The sequence below is a fragment of the Juglans regia genome, chromosome 2, assembly GCF_001411555.2.
Source record: "Juglans regia cultivar Chandler chromosome 2, Walnut 2.0, whole genome shotgun sequence".
NCBI lineage: Eukaryota > Viridiplantae > Streptophyta > Magnoliopsida > Fagales > Juglandaceae > Juglans > Juglans regia.
This window is the reverse complement of record NC_049902.1, coordinates 32,264,092-32,280,116: the sequence shown is the minus strand read 5'-3', so window position 1 is coordinate 32,280,116 and position 16,025 is coordinate 32,264,092. Positions and strand designations below refer to the sequence as shown.

At 34.6% G+C, this 16,025-nt stretch overlaps 3 protein-coding genes across 6 annotated transcripts; all 3 read left to right on the top strand.

The window, feature by feature from the left end:
• Positions 1 to 1,510: 1,510 nt before the first annotated feature.
• LOC109010625 (uncharacterized protein At4g22758-like) lies at positions 1,511 to 2,675 on the top strand. The gene is made up of 2 exons (XM_018991509.2): positions 1,511 to 2,012; positions 2,373 to 2,675. Exons 1-2 carry the CDS (start codon positions 1,628 to 1,630, stop codon positions 2,528 to 2,530), a joined length of 543 nt encoding a protein of 180 aa, XP_018847054.1. The 5' UTR covers positions 1,511 to 1,627; the 3' UTR covers positions 2,531 to 2,675.
• A 3,050-nt stretch (positions 2,676 to 5,725) lies between these two features.
• Positions 5,726 to 8,168, top strand: LOC109011014 (protein cornichon homolog 4-like). Its single transcript, XM_018992024.2, has 4 exons — positions 5,726 to 6,043; positions 7,175 to 7,356; positions 7,731 to 7,853; positions 7,957 to 8,168. The coding sequence occupies exons 1-4, from the start codon at positions 5,972 to 5,974 to the stop codon at positions 7,988 to 7,990; spliced, it is 411 nt and encodes a 136-aa protein (XP_018847569.1). The 5' UTR covers positions 5,726 to 5,971; the 3' UTR covers positions 7,991 to 8,168.
• Positions 8,169 to 10,691: 2,523 nt separating this feature from the next.
• LOC109010990 (general transcription and DNA repair factor IIH subunit TFB5) lies at positions 10,692 to 13,840 on the top strand. 4 transcript variants are annotated; one of them, XM_018992014.2, is made up of 4 exons: positions 10,692 to 10,835; positions 11,705 to 11,793; positions 12,943 to 13,005; positions 13,446 to 13,840. In XM_018992014.2, the coding sequence occupies exons 3-4, from the start codon at positions 12,971 to 12,973 to the stop codon at positions 13,621 to 13,623; spliced, it is 213 nt and encodes a 70-aa protein (XP_018847559.1). In that variant the 5' UTR covers positions 10,692 to 10,835; positions 11,705 to 11,793; positions 12,943 to 12,970; the 3' UTR covers positions 13,624 to 13,840. The 4 variants fall into 4 exon arrangements, with proteins under 4 accessions (XP_018847559.1, XP_018847553.1, XP_018847547.1 ...); XM_018992008.2 differs by having other exon boundaries at positions 12,940 to 13,005; XM_018992002.2 differs by lacking the exon at positions 11,705 to 11,793.
• Positions 13,841 to 16,025: the final 2,185 nt, after the last annotated feature.

The window sequence follows — 16,025 nt, the reverse complement described above, 5'->3', positions numbered from 1 at the left end:
GTGTAGTATTACTCAATGTGATAATCGACTTTGATGATGTTAAGCTACATCCAATCGTACAGTATGTAAGTGCTACGTAATTTAAAATTTTGAATTTCGTACTGTACTGACCGATACGGTCAAAATATACCATTTCTGTGGTTTAGTTGATACAGAGAAATGTATAGTTTCGTACATATTGGAATTTTAGCATTTTCGGCCCGTACCGACTTATATTTCAGCCTTTATTTTTATTTTTTTTATTTCTTCAAATTGCAAGCTTATTTTTTAACCCTCTAATTTAGATCAGACTAATTTATAATTTATAAATATTTATATATAATTTATTTATATATAGACTATTATTTTAAAATATAATTTATATATATTTATATATATAATTTATTCAGATTATTTGATCCGAAATGGTACCAGTATTAAAATATCTCATTTCAATGCCTTGACCGAAATGGTCATGAATATAGTATTTAAAACATTGGCGTAATCGTTTTTTTTAACAAAATAGGTTTATTATTAAAAGATTTTTTTCTTTTTACATGAATTTCATATTTAATCAATTTTTTTAACGAAAATGTGTGCACTGGCGACTTGACGATTACAAATATAATTTATCCTTGAGCAAACTTTTTGTTTGGATGTCTGAAGAGTTGTGCATGCATTAATGATCACATACCCAGAATTTGGATTTGGGAAGAACATCGTCTCTTTCAGACTTGCAGTACTACTAATTGCGGCCGTTTTAATGCCCCCAATGAATCAATATGCACTTTATGTTGCGAAGATTTAAATTAGCTAAAGACTGATCATCATTATGTTTGGAATAGCAATTAATTCTGGTTCTAGAAGGCTTTGTCCTTCAAAATCTACTCTGAATATAACATCTCTGATCCATACATACACATCATCGTGTGCAATATACATAAATAAAACATGACCGCATGCGAGTGTTTCGTGGATAGGCAATATCATCAACAGGAGGTAGGAGGCAATAATTGTCCTTGAGAGGCCATGTATCCGTTTCTACTGGCGGCACAGGATAGATAGATAGATAGATAAGCCAAGCAGCGGTGTGTCTGCATGCATGCTCGATCTGCTCATCTCTTCAAATCCCACCCTCCTGATCTCCCTTCTGCATTTGCCAGAGACGGATTCTCAATCGTATTCGATCGTGTCCATTTGTGAGCGTGCCTTCTTCTTTTTGTTTGTTTGTTTTACTTTCTTGCATTATTACCATCCTGATGCAGTGTACTTTTCCCTCGAGAAGTTGCCTTATATTATTCTCCTACATTTTTTTTGGCATTTCTCGTTACCATTTCAATGATCTATTAATACCAACGAAACTGTAAAAAATATTATAAAAATCTCTTATTAATTACTATTAAGCATGTTCCTTTCTCGATCTGTAAATAAGCAAAGCAGCCAGGGGCACTTTCAAAGTTTGCCACTTTCTGGGAAGCTTCGCGCTTCCTCTTTTAAATACTGATCAAAACCCTCCGCCATTTCGATCTCCATCACTAGTACCACTACTGTCTTTCTTACAAAGTAAACTTAATTCAAACGACAAGCATCGCATGAAAACAAGCACACATTCTCGAACTCAAAAATCATTAATCCTATCCTCCGCTTCATGAGTTCCCGGTCTTTGACGCATAACCGGCGACGTGACGAGTTTAGGCTTCCTCCGACGGCCTCCATCAGGTCCCTCAAGACCTTACCGCCGGACCGACACTCTGACATCGTTCGACGGCCCGGAGGTTTCATCAACGCCCCTAGAAGGCTTAATTCTGCACCGTCCATCGGCGGTTCCACCTCCGGGCTGACGAAGTTGCTGCTCAACGTGACGATCGAGAGGAGCTTGGGGCCTGTACAGTTGGTCATGCCGCAGGAGAACACGATCCGGGACTTGATAAAGGCAGCGCTGGAGATCTACGGTAGGGAGAAGAGGAGGCCGTTGCTGCCGGCGACTGATCCTCACCGTTTCGAACTCCACTACTCGCAATTCAGCTTGGAGAGTAGGCGTCCTAGTACCCTCTCCCGGTCATGGAATATTGGAGATTTTGAAAAGATGTTCGAATTTGCATGAAAACGTCGTCCTTTCCTTTTGAACTTTGTGATTGAATTTGGTCTAGGAAACCGTAATTTTGGCAACAACTCTGTTTTTCTATATTTACCTGTCCTGTTGAGTTGTTAATAATTAATTAGCCCAAAAGCATGTTTTCTAGGAACTCGGAAGAAAAAACATAAAAGAAAAAAAAAAAAAAAAACAAAGACATCGGCATGGCAGTGATGTTCATGTTTTTTCTCCTCTGATACTCTAGTTTTTGTTTCCAATTACAAAACATTAACCAACGTTGTGTGGATGGTGGGTGCAGGTTTGAGGCCAGAGGAAAAGCTGATGAACTTGGGATCTCGTAATTTCTTTTTGTGCTCAAAGCCATCCACGTCTGCCGGTTCTTCTTGCTCCGAGGAAGCAAAGAAGGCAACCGACATTGCTTTTCCATTAACAAAGTTGATGGATTTCTTGTTATAGATCTTAGTTTAGTGTTATTTTACCTCCCTCTTTTTTGAACAAAACTAATGACAACACCTGCTTCGGTGCTTGTTATTAAGAATAATTATATTTTAGTTTGTATATTACGTAGCATGGTAGTTTGTAAATTGTTTAAAAAAAAAAAAAAAAAAAAAGGAGAGCGCTCTCTTGTCTCTCAATTCCCATGGCTTCCAATTGCAAGACGTTCTATTTTATCCTTAGAATAGTCTTTTTTTTTTTTTTTTTTTTTTTTTTCGAGAAGTGTAGACGCACAAAATATTATATAAAAATAAATTTATAAAATAATATGATTTTATATAATTTATTAGATCTATTTTACGATAAAAATAATTTTATAATTTTTCATACAACATCAAATTAAATTATTTTGTAAATTATTTTTACATAATCTATTTATTTATAATTAAAGTATTTCTTTTTGTTTCCATCCATTCTAGACATTCCGAGGATGTCTAGGATTCGAACTCGAGTCTTGAGACATCGTTTCTTACTTGGGATGGGTGCAAACTACCCTCACGCCATTATAAGATAATTGACAATTTGATTCTTCAGTTTTAAGATTTACAATAAATGCCCTAAAATGTCTAATCCCAGCAATTTGATGTGCTCATGTACATCTATTTTTATTCATGCGAAAAAAAAATAATTATTAAGTAGTTTTAGAATAGGAAAATATAATACCCTAATTTTATTATATTATATCACATGAATACAAAAAAGAAGTTATATATAGGTCGATATTTTACTTTGGATCCATTATCGTTATAGAAAAAATCAGAATGCTAAATTTTTTTTAATGATAAGATATATGGTAGGGTTTCATATTGAAGTTGTTTTTTTGTACGTGTATGATTAAATAATAATATAAATGGGATTTATTTATTAAAACTAATGATCACGTAAACAATTGTAATAATATGTTTTTAGATGCGAGTAACAATTAGAGATGCTTGAAGAATGAAATGAGATGATAAATTTGTGAATAGTAATGAACATGTTTGAGTTATGATATTTTATGAGATTTTAAAAAATGAGAGAGAAGTTTGAGTAAAAATATTATAAAATTAAATGTTATTAGAATATAATTTTTAATATAACCTTTTTTTTGGAATTTGAAAATTTTGATTTTTTTTAATTTTTATGTTTTGTTTAGAAGTTTGAAAATTTTGTAATGATTATGTAATTATTAGATGAAAAAAGTTAAATATTTAAAATTGAAAAATATTTGTATTTAAATGATGTTTGAAAATGAAATGTAATGAGATGAAACCATGCCATCTTCCAAACAAGCCCTTACCCATAGTCCAAGATCTATCTAAAAATTAGTTGTAGACAAGAATGTATAAGTTATTATTTTGATTTTATGTTATCCTGTTGTTGTAATCCATATGTGAATCTTCTAAATCTGTTCATATTAGTTCATGAATTTTTTTAGGATGGAATGCAACGAGCATGGGTTATTGCCTATTGGAAATGATACCCGGTGTTAATGTCGTGTTTCACACACAGTTGGACTGGGTTTCAGAAAGTCGAGTCTTCGGGCAGTCACATGCGCACTTTAAGCAAACATGGAGAATGGAGACTTTGGTGGTGGCCGGAGAGTCTTCGATACTAAAGTCAGTATATATTTTTAGTAGTTTGAGTGTAAACTTAGAGGAATCAGATAAAGTTTTTTCGTACTTGAAGATCGACTTTTATATTAAGTTTTTGGTTGGGACAGCTCATCATTGATTTTGAGGGATCCATGTCCTGTCTACTATTTATTTGGTTGGAATCCATTAATGTTGCGTGGCTTCTAGGACGGCGTTATTAATGCAGCGTAGAGTCCAAAGAGTGGCGCTATTAATGCGGTGTGACTCTCTGATTCACTTTACCTTACGGACATTCTCTGTTAAGCCCATTCATGCTTACTGTCAAGAGATCAAGGGTTCTTCATATTTTATGTCTACCTACCTGCGCAGATTTACGAGGGTAGGGCATTATCGAGGAGGTGTCAGGACAGCGAGTTTCATCTTCCTCTACCATCTGCTTTTCCCAAGCATGAATTGCTTTCTGAGTGAATTTTGCTCATGGATCAAGTACTTTGTAAAAGTCCACGACCTTCTTTTAGATGAAGGTCATTGGTCCCAATCGGACTCTTTGACTTTCATAGTAGGCCCTCACGGGCTTGCCATGTGGGCCAGCCAATAGGGAAAAAACCGCCTTACACCAAGGATTGATAGAATATTTCTAGCTCAATGGAATTCATTTTCTTTATTGAATCTCATATGATCAAATCCAAAAAGGACCATTTTTCCTTTTGAGAAATAAAATGTTTTCTTTTTAAATATCATTATCCATTTATTTTATTTTTAAAAAAAATATACAATCAAAATGGATATAGATTGTCTTCATTTGAAATGGATAACACGAGAAAAGTTCCGGTTTCCAATAAATCAAGAAACGTGGATTATTAATTTATAAATTTGAGTAATACTATATACAGTTGTAAAGTACACAAGTGTTGTATAGTCGCTTTAAAAAAAAGTTAAGTCTACTATTAAAAAATTAATTTTTTTTTATGTGGATCTTATATTTATTCATTTTTTTTTAAAATGACTGCACGGTGCTTGCACACTCACAATTACAAGTATTATTTCTCTATAAACTTTGACGTCTCTAGAAGAACATGTTTTGACATATTCAACATTATAATTTATAAATTTTGAAACGTGTCGAGAGACTTAAAATTAAGTCAATTTTTCTTTTTCTTTTTTCCTTCTAGAAGATGGAAGTGTTTTTATTTATAAAAATGATTTTATATACTTTTTATGCATTTTATTAATATGATTATTACATCACTTTTTTTAATATAAAATAGAGTTATGCTATATACAATCAATTTTATATATTTATTGAGCATTTCATTAATGTGGTTAGTCAAAATAGTTATTTTATATTAAATGATGCAATTAATCACATTAATATAGTATACAAATAATACACAAAAGTTGTATTTACATACAATCTTTGTATAAAAATATATATATTTATATATATACACAAAAATAACTCATCTATCTTTTGCACCGAGTAAAGAGTATTGATCGACTAACGTCTGATGACGAGTCACGACTATTGACCCCAAAATGATGAAGGGAAAAAAAACGTGAATTATAAAATCACATCACAGTCCTCACTTCTCACTCGGACCCCTCGGCGCTCCGCGTTATTCAGCGTCCCCGACTCCACAATCTTGAGTCTTGACCATCCAACCTCTCCTCCTTCGATCTTCTTCCTTTAGCCTCTCTCCGCGCCTGGCGCATCTATTGGAACTCCCTGTTATCGTCTGCACACTACCTTCTCGGATTGCTATTGACGCATTGAGCTCGAAGAGAAATCGGATAGGACAGAGATAGATAGAGGTGAAGGTGGAGGAGCATGGGTGATCTGTATTCGTGGCTCATCTCCTTCTTCTTCCTCATAGCCCTACTCGTCGTCGTCGTTTACCAGGTGAATCACAAAACCCTAAATTTCTATCGTACGATCTCTCCACCCCCCTTCGATATGCTTTATTTGAGAGTGCATATTAGAAGTTTCGATTTTTTAGCTCAAATTTAGCTTGAAATAGTGGTTAAAATTATGCTCTTGCGAATGTCAGCTGGTCTAGTTCTAAATGTTTGTGACTGGGGCTTGTTTTGTCAAATTAAAGGGGCCAAAGGGCTTCTTGGCAGAAAGTATCTGGTATGTTGCATTTGCTATGAATTCAGTCTCTGTGAATTGTTTTTCCTCCTCAGCCAAACATCCATGTTTGTGGGTGTTCTCGTAATTTTGATAGTCAGTTGAATTTCTTATTTTAATTTAACTTGTTCCGTTTTATATTCATCTATCTTTTTTCATTTATTTATGATTAGTTATGGGTGTCGGTATGTGAAATATGGCTCATAGGATTAACAATGATTTTAGAACCCACCGTGATCTGTGTAGTCTATTGGTTACCGATTAAAAAAAAAGATGTGTGTAGTCTATTGGTTAGTTTCATAAGTCTTACCTCAACCTTAAACTGAAGTGAAAGTTTTGAAGTTTTAAACTTGTACCTCTTTTAGCATCCATATAAAACCACAATATGCATCAGTTTTATTTTTTTATGTTGGACAGAATTCGTTGGCCTGTTTGGTGACCCTGACCTCCATGAGCCATTATGTTAAAAAATATTGTAACTTGTCAAAACGTTTAGATCCTGAAGCCCACATTTTAGCGTGGGGGTAATGATAGTACTGATAATGGTAATAGAGGTCTCTTCAAGTTTCAAAATACTGAAACAGTAGTAGGCCTCTTTGCCTGTTATATTGGTAAGCATCAAGAGACCATAATTCTTGAATGATTATGGTGCTCATCTATATCAGGAGTTTGGTTCTTCAATTGCTTGTTAAAAAAATGAAAGAAGTGCTACGTTTAGCTGGATTTGAGCTTGTTTCAATCACATTGACTTTATATAGTTTGAGAAGCTCTCTTGGTTGGAATTATGTAGAAGAGTTGTTTGTGTATGACATATACGCACTGGATTGCAATTCTTTCACTGTTTCTCTATTGTTACTTAAGTTAAATGAAATACATTGCTTAACGGTCAAACATTTCTTGCAGCTTATGTGCCTGGCTGATCTTGAGTTTGATTATATCAACCCCTATGACTCTTCGTCACGAATCAACCGAGTGATTTTGCCCGAATTCATTGCCCAAGGAGTGTTATGCTTGTTCTATCTTGCAACAGGGCATTGGTTTATGTCACTGTTTTGTGTCCCATACCTATACTACAATGTGAGACTGTAAGTGTTCTTTGTTTTTCTCTCCCGTTCACCAAAAATGACATTTTTCTGTGACTGAATACTTGTAATCTGTAGTTTGTTCCTAGTACTAGTGATCCGTGTAGCACTTTTTAGATGACAGCTTCAAAGCCTTTTAGATTTCTGACAGTGTAATTGACTAGTACAATTGTTTGTTGGAATACCATGGGATGAAAGGATGTTACTGGTTATATTCCAATAATATTTGTATGAATGACGTGCATAGCATGTATACTACTGCCATGATGCATGCCATAGTTGCTGGTTTATTGTGGGGGTCATTTCTTGGTGTCCTGAGATGCTAGAATGTGCCAAGTCCCGTGATCCTGCTAAATATCTTTCCTGCATGTGATTAGGTACTTGCGAAGGCAGCACCTGGTAGATGTCACCGAGATATTTAACTTGCTCCATTGGGAAAAGAAGCTGCGGCTTTTCAAACTCTTCTATCTCATATTTCTACTCTTTCTCTCCATATTCTGGTACTTCCATTAGAGAATGTGCTCACTTTTTCTCAGAAAATGAATTATTTTAATTTTGATACTCTCTGAAGAGATTGTTTGACTCTCTCTATTTGTGTTGCAGGATGATTCTAACTGCCTTGGATGAGAACGAATAGTTGGTGACTAATTGCTTATTTCATGGAGCATCTGCTTGAGGTATTCAGTGCGCAAACTATTTTGTGGAAGTATCTGCTGGATGGGCGATTAATTTCAAACATGTTGTAACTGTATTAATTTCAGGGTTTGTATTTATTTGAAATATAAGTTAATCTCTTCAGGCTCAGTTTTCAGGAATTTCTTTATTGTTACTTGTCATGGAAAACAGGTTCACGCATCTCTCTCTTTCCACGTACTTTTGCCAATCTGCGAAAAGGTGGTGCCATCGGGATATTGGCAACGATCACTTGAAATTATATTTACAGTTATAGAATGTCCAAGCGTCGCTTATTTTTTTAAAAAAAAAGTGAATAAATATGAGATATAGATAAAAAAAACTAATTTTTTAGTGTTGAATTTTACATTTTTTTAAAAAAGTGCGTGATGCTTGCATAATCTATAATTGTATCTAGTATTATTTGAACTCTAGAGAGCAAGAAGTAACTGAACTCTCCATTTTGATTATGTGAATTCTTCTAGCCTTACCCATTTTGTTTGGTACAGGGGTCTATAAAATAAAAAGTGTGGTGTATTAGGGGTGTTATCCGCCCCCCGCCCCAGCATGGGCGGGGGGTGAGAATTTTTTCCCTGCACTCTGCCCCCGTCCATGCGGGGGTGGGGTACCCCATCCGCTGCACGGGATGCGGGAGTGAACCTCCATCTGTTTACGTCGCTGTGGGTGCCAGATGCGGGTGGGGCTATTGTCCCCATGCATCTTGCGAACGGGGGGATCTATTCCGCCACACAGGAGTGGGGAGGAGGGGGGCAGGACAGCAGGGACAGGGGTATTACTTTGTATAGCATTACTTCGTAAATTCATACAATATATTCATCTTGGAGGTTTTTTCCATAAACTTGGTTCAAGGTGTAAAGGAAGACGTGGTGGCCTGAGTTTAATATTTCTTTGGCATTCCTATGGGCCTATGGCCTAGGTACTCTTACAGAATGGATAAAATAGTATTCTTATTTTATTATTGAATTTTGTGTTATGGAAATTTGTATAAATAATAGAGAAAAACTAATCCTACTGAGGATCATACTGAAGATAGATCTCGATAATTTTTTTTTTTTATTTAGTGATTAAGAAAATATTTTTTAATAATGGTGTATTTTTTTTTTCAAAAATGTTTAAAGATATGAAAAAAATGAATAAGAAAACATAAAATAAAAACAAAAAAGGCCAATTGATTTTGTTGAGAGCCATTCTCGTGCTACACCCTCAGTGAGTGTAACACAACTCTTAAATAATATCTTTTAATGACATGATATCTTATAATAAAACGAAAGTATTACATCTCATATTTTTGTTCGACTTTCATTTAGCCATGATGAGATGGAGGGATGGAGGATCTGAGGGTAAGAAAAGTGTCACATTTATGTAGTGTGATAAAAGTATAGTATGTGGTATTGCTATTGAGATTATTAAGAATTCTATGAACCATCAACTGCTTGAAAATTCATATCCTTGCAAAATGATTTCAGAGAGTCCATTATCCTTGTAAGAAGAAACATCTCAATCGATGCTGAATGACTTTGTTTCATTTTTTTTTTTTTTTAAACTCAATAGTCGAGAGAAGTAATACTTGTGTAATAACAAACTTATGAGAGGTTTGGATAATGAGTTGAGATGAGATGAAATAAGATAAAAATTAAATTATTTATTATATTTTATGTAAAATTTTAAAAAAATTGTAATAATTAGATGAGATAAATTTAGAGACTTTTGTATCAAACTGGGCCTTAAAGTAACAATGGAGATTTTGGTATTATTTATGTTGGGCCTTTGGTATTGGGGCTTGAATTTGATGGTTGAATTTAAATGATCAATTTTATCAATAAATATTAATATGTACAAAAAAATACTTTGTATCATTAACTTAATACAAATTTCATATATCAAAATTATCTTAATACAAATTTTATAAAATTGATTTTAATGGGTAGGAGAGAGAAAAAAACATTAAAAATAATGTTTGGAGATGAATAGTGCTTCTTCAAACCTGAAGAACTACTATTCATAGCTATGTAAATATTTAGAGATGCATAGATTAATGTAGATGAATTTAAATACATATTATACAAAGATAAAGATGAAGATAAAGATAAAGATGAATAAGCCATTGCTAGTACTCTTACTCTCTATCCCTATACACCACACATTATATTTATTTTTATCTTTTTTTTAGTTTTATTATTTCTAAACTAATTAAATTCTTATACTCATCATTCATACATCATATATTTAGTAAGAGAAAATAAATAAATAAATAAATATATATATATATATAATATGTGATGTAAGGTTTTCTTACCCAAGATCACAGTCATAGCCAAATGTCATGTGAAAGAATTATTTGAATTTAGAGATGAGTTGAGATAGTTTATTTATGAATAATATAATAAAAGTTAAATTATTTATTATATTTTATGTAAGAATTTAAAAAGTTATTTAAAATTTAAAAAAATTAAATTATTTATTATATTTTATGTAAAAAATTATAATAATAAGATAAATTGAAGTAGATTTTAAATATAAACGTGGCCAGTAGTTAATGATAGTTTGTAGGAAAAAAGCTTGCAGTGCTCATGGGTTTAAAACCATTTTCGCACCAACTAATAAAATTGTGACACGTAGGCAAAAAATGGAAACTTGACCGGCAACACTCGATCCCCCTCTCATCTATTTTCTTCCATTCCCTCTCTCCCTTCCGTTCTCTCCCTCTCCCTTCCTCTCCCCGACGGAAGCCCACTCGACGCGACGCCGACCGAAGCCCCACCTGCACTCGTCTTCAAAGCCGACCGAAGGTAAACTCTGCATCCCCGAAGCCCCATTACAGTGATTTAGGGTCCTAGCGATGTTTGGAGAGGTACGACCAAATGTTTATTTTATTGTTTCCGTGCAACCGCCGCTCTCTCTTTCCCTCGCATTTCTCTTCCCTCTTCCTTCCGTTTCGCGATTCCTTCCGTTTCCCTCTCTCTCTCTCCTGCGTTATTTGCCATAGCCCAACTCGTCGCCTTTGGCTCCCAAGCGCCAGTGCACCACCACTCACAGAGGACCCAGCCCCCTACTGGCCACTGTCTCATCGCAACTGGCGGTTGCTCTCGTTAGTCAAAACCACCACAAATTCATGTGTTTTTTTTTAGAAAACAAATTCATGTGTTCTAGATAGTTATGTTTGTCTTGATTTTGGGAATATATGAACTTTGGGTTGAAATTGTTGATTTGTGTGGGCTGTTGTAATCGGTGGTTGGGAAAATTCTGGCTGTTTATTTGGAGTGTGGGGATTTCGATAAATTGAGGGTTTAGGTTTCGACATTAGGCTTGTCTCAGATTTGCTATCGTATATTCTTAAATTATTTATTCATGAACTTCAATGTTTCCTATAAAATAAAACTGAAAAAAAATTAATATAATTAATTAATATATGAAGTGTATTTGCAAAATATTAAAAAATATATATAAAATATATATAAAATATATAATATTATATTATTATTTTGACTTTAACATAGCTAGTCCAATGTGGATTAACTCATCCAAAAGTCTTGGCTATAACCAAAACTTGAAATTTTAGTCAAAATTTGGACATTGCCAATGCTCTAAAGCCAGCAAAAGGGGGAGGGGAAGGATGACGAAGGTCTTAATTTGATTTGGGTAATATATTACTGATCAGATTTGTAGAACTCGCATCATCCCCTGTTTTGAATTCCAGAAGCAAACTCATCTCTCCATTCTTGACCCATTTGAAACACCTCTCCTCAGGTAAGTAATATGCTTATTTTTTTTTATAAGTAGGTAAGTAATATGCTTATTCCTTTCGATTTAATTTTATCATCACCATCGCCTTCTTTTTCTCTTGTGTATGCGTGTAGTAATTGTTGGAGTTGGAGTATGAGAGTTGATTTTTATACCAGTTGTTCCAGATTAAGTTCTACGAACTGGGAGAATATATTGTTGATTTTTATGATGCCACGACTTTATCTTCCATCCACTCTCGTCTCGGGCCGCTTTGCTGTTTTTGCGTGTGTGGTTTTCATGACCTATTCAACCACTGGGTTACTTGGAAGTAAGAAAACACAAGCAGAAACCAGTCCCCTCGTGCAAATCGCCTCATAGCTGTCTCTTGCACACTGATGGGAGATTTCGTTCTCTTCGGTGACCCCTTAAAACCCTATTTCCCATGTGTTTCCCACTTCCTCTCTTTCTGTATGTGTTTTTTGATCAAGTTCTTTTGAATCCTCCTGAAAATCCTTGTACATTTTTTTCTTTTTTATCAGTGAAAACTTGATTCATTTCCATCGCCCAGTGATTTGATTTCAAATCCCCAAAAGTTCTTCTGCTGCTTGTTCTTTTATTTTTTTTGGACTAGAGTTGTCTTCTCAATCTCTGGATTCCGAAACTCTCCAGAAACCCTATATTTGAAACTCGAGCTTTTATCAACCTCATTTTGCTTTCGATTTTCCTAGTTGTGCTAACTAGTAACCCGCATTGCCTACTTGCGTCTTGACTTGGAGGATGTGATGGTTGAGAAATTCTTTTGTTATAAGTGGTGAAAATTTTGTTATAATTAGACCGGTTCTACCTTGGACCTGTATATATGTGCGTGCGTGTTATATCCATACATATATGCATGTAATTACATATTGTATATTTATCCACTTAGAAATACTATTTTGGAAAATTTTACTTATATGATGAGGCTCCATATGCTTGAAATCCTTTTGAAAGCTAGCAATGCTTTGTTTATAATTCATTTCATTCTAAGTAGACTGCTCCTGGGCGTTCAATGGAACCTTTTTCATTGCTTCAAGATTTTCTTTCGAATTTTATAATGCAGCCACACGTTTGAATATTATGCTGTTGCAATCATGATTTTGTTGCTCTCATTTCTTGGTATTTGTTCTGTAGCAGTTAAGAGGCCTAAGGGTGCTGATACATAATGGTTAATGCAACTAAAGGACTGTTCATTTCCTGGTGAGATACGTTTCTTTGGCCTGAAGCTTTCCAATTATGTGGAGGGCGTGTGCACTGTCTGTGTGTCTGTTTTTAAATATCAAGTCTTCTTTTATTGGGAAGTTAGGTAGGGCATAAAAACCCTTGACCGAAATGTAAAACATCAGGTGTGTGACAGGTCATGTTGCTCAAAACATGTTTTCAGCTTTGAGTTTTGTGCAATGTATTTTTTATTTGATCACTGTTAAGCTATCCAATCATCTCTGTTAATCTATGCATTGGGTTCTGATCATCATTTTGGTGATCGTCTGAAGATATCCCTTTCTTCTTAATCCATTAATCTAATTGGTGACCAGAGAGGACAGAGTTTTCAAGCCCTTCAAGTGTTTTGCTTCATGTTGTTCTTCCCTCGTGCAAAGTTTCGTTGTTGCTGAAAGACTCATCGAGTTTCTCTCTTGCAGTGACATTCCTATGGCACAATTCATCATCAATTTGAATGCCTCGTTGCCTGCATCACAGAAGTTCATTATATATGTCTTGGATAACACTCATCTTTTTGTGCAAACCCATGTGGCTGAAATGATACGAAGCGCCATGGCAGATTTTAGGGATCAGAATTCCTATGAGAAGCCTACTTGATTCAAATCCATTCCTAAATGATGTTCATATAACTAATATGTCTCACTTGTCATTTTGCAATTTTTTTAAGTACTAGTCATTTCGTAATTTTATCCGTTGCGTATGAATTACACGAGTTACTGCTTCCTTCATCTCTGTTACCTTATGGTAGATGATAATGAATTTCGATGTACATTTTGCTTAATAATGCTAGCCCCAAACATCTGGTTGGATTCCACTTGGTGGAGTTCATTTGTAGTTCAACTATGTTTTGGCAGAGTTCTTGAACTAGCAGTAAAGCTAGAAGAAAAAGATGGGGAAAACTACTACTCTTTTCCAAGTCCCATAGCCATTTTATGACCAGAGCATGATCCCTTGTTGGGTTTCGGCTTGGCAAGATGTGGCCAGGTGTACTGCCCAAGCTCTTTAAATGCCCGAGGGGAGGAAAGCACAAAAAATCATAAGTTGTGGTCTGGGGCAGCTTGGGCCTAAAGAGATAAGGCAAATAAGTTGAATTTTATTACTCTAAAAAAATAACGTCTATATAAGGAGTAGCTCTCCCACAAAATCTGGCAGACTCATTCCATGCACTCTCTACCAATTCTTTAGAGCGACTCTCCTGAAATTAAATTTTTTCATTGTATTGAATAATATGTGAGGCTATAAGACATTGTAAAATCATCACTTGATATAGTGGATTTTGCTCCCAACAACCTGTGTACGTAAGCTTTTATGTCGAACTACGTAAATTCTTGTGTCTCATTTTATTTACTTTTATTTGTTATTTGTTATTTATTTTATAGATGAACGTGAAGAGCACCGTATCGAAATCTAAATCACCAACATGGGTCGGCGATGACTTTTTTTTCATTTTCGGTCTATTGTACAATTTTTGACATTAACAACACTGTCCTTCATATACATAGATCAGGTGTTACAAACACCGCCTGGATTGAGAACCATGTTGAAGTACTTCAACCTGGGTACTATTTCGGTTCAGTCCAAAATGACTTGCATTAGATTTATTTTTTAACAAACTTTGCTGAGATAATAATATATACTCAACAAATTATAACTAATAAAGAAAGTTACATCATATCTATTGCTAGAATTTATAATGTATTGTTTTTGTCCCTAAAAGTGGATGCATCTGGAAATGAGAAAAATAGACAAACTAAGGAATAATATCCCTGACAATAAGAAGTTGGGAGGAATCTAGAAATAAAAATATGTTATGATGTTGGAACATATTTACATACAATGACTTGATGTATTATATTTATGCTTCATAGCCATTTAGCTAAATCAGATCGATCGAGCTGGTTAATTAATATGTACATAAGTCCCTTGATCTCTCTTTCCTCCATTGTTCATTGACCTTGGCAATAAAGCTTTCGATTCTTCTATTCAGACAATCGTCATCTTCTTCTTCATCTTGCCAAAATATATCGTCATCACTAGTATCATTGTCGTCATCATCTTCAACATAACCATCTGAACCACCAAAACATTCTTCATCGTTGTCGTTGTCCTCCTCATGAATGCGATCCCAAGTCTTGTATTTCATATCTTCCTCCCGTAGGCCTACATTCAAAGGAAGGAAGGGAGGCCAAGCCCCATCAACTTCTTGTGAAGGTCTGTAGTTTCCAACAAGGATGGCTATGATTATCATGTTAAAAACTGAAAACAGGAGAAGCGGGCTAGATGAGAATCCATGAAGCTTGTCTTGTTGACGGTTTGATGGCCACAACTTCAGGAATAGAATGGCAGCCAAACACAGATCAAGTACTAGAGGTGTCATTATCTCGACAAATCTCATGATACCCTAAACCAATATAATAAAAAATGGGTAAAAGGTGTTGTACGTACGTACGAGCTGCTTTGTGAAAAAAAATGTGCTATCGTACTAATGTCGAAGAGAGAATTTATATGGCTGAGCACTCAAAAGTGGTTTTCTTCGAAAGAGAAATAGATTGTGGGAATAATATATCATTATTATTTTACGTGGAAATTCATGAAGTACATGACCTCGTCAAGGAATAAGAACTTTCTAAGCATGAATGATATAAACCCTGAAACTTCCTATATATTGTCTTTTATGTTAATCGTCGTGGATTCGTGGGAAGTATCCATATGTCGGCAATGGCCAACACAAATTTCAATTCTTGAATTCCAAGCATGTTTTTTTTTTTAATTTTTAAGATTTTCCGAAAGAATATATCGCAAGATGATATCTGCATACATATCAACCGTTTAATAAATTATTATTTTCTTAGAATGAAAATATAATTAAGTGACATGATCCTTTGATATTTTTACCTTCGATCATGAAGGTAAAATATCTAACAATTTCCTGATCTCGAGACTTGTAGCATATATATATATATGCATCTAATTAATTGGTATGACTTTTTTCATTTTCA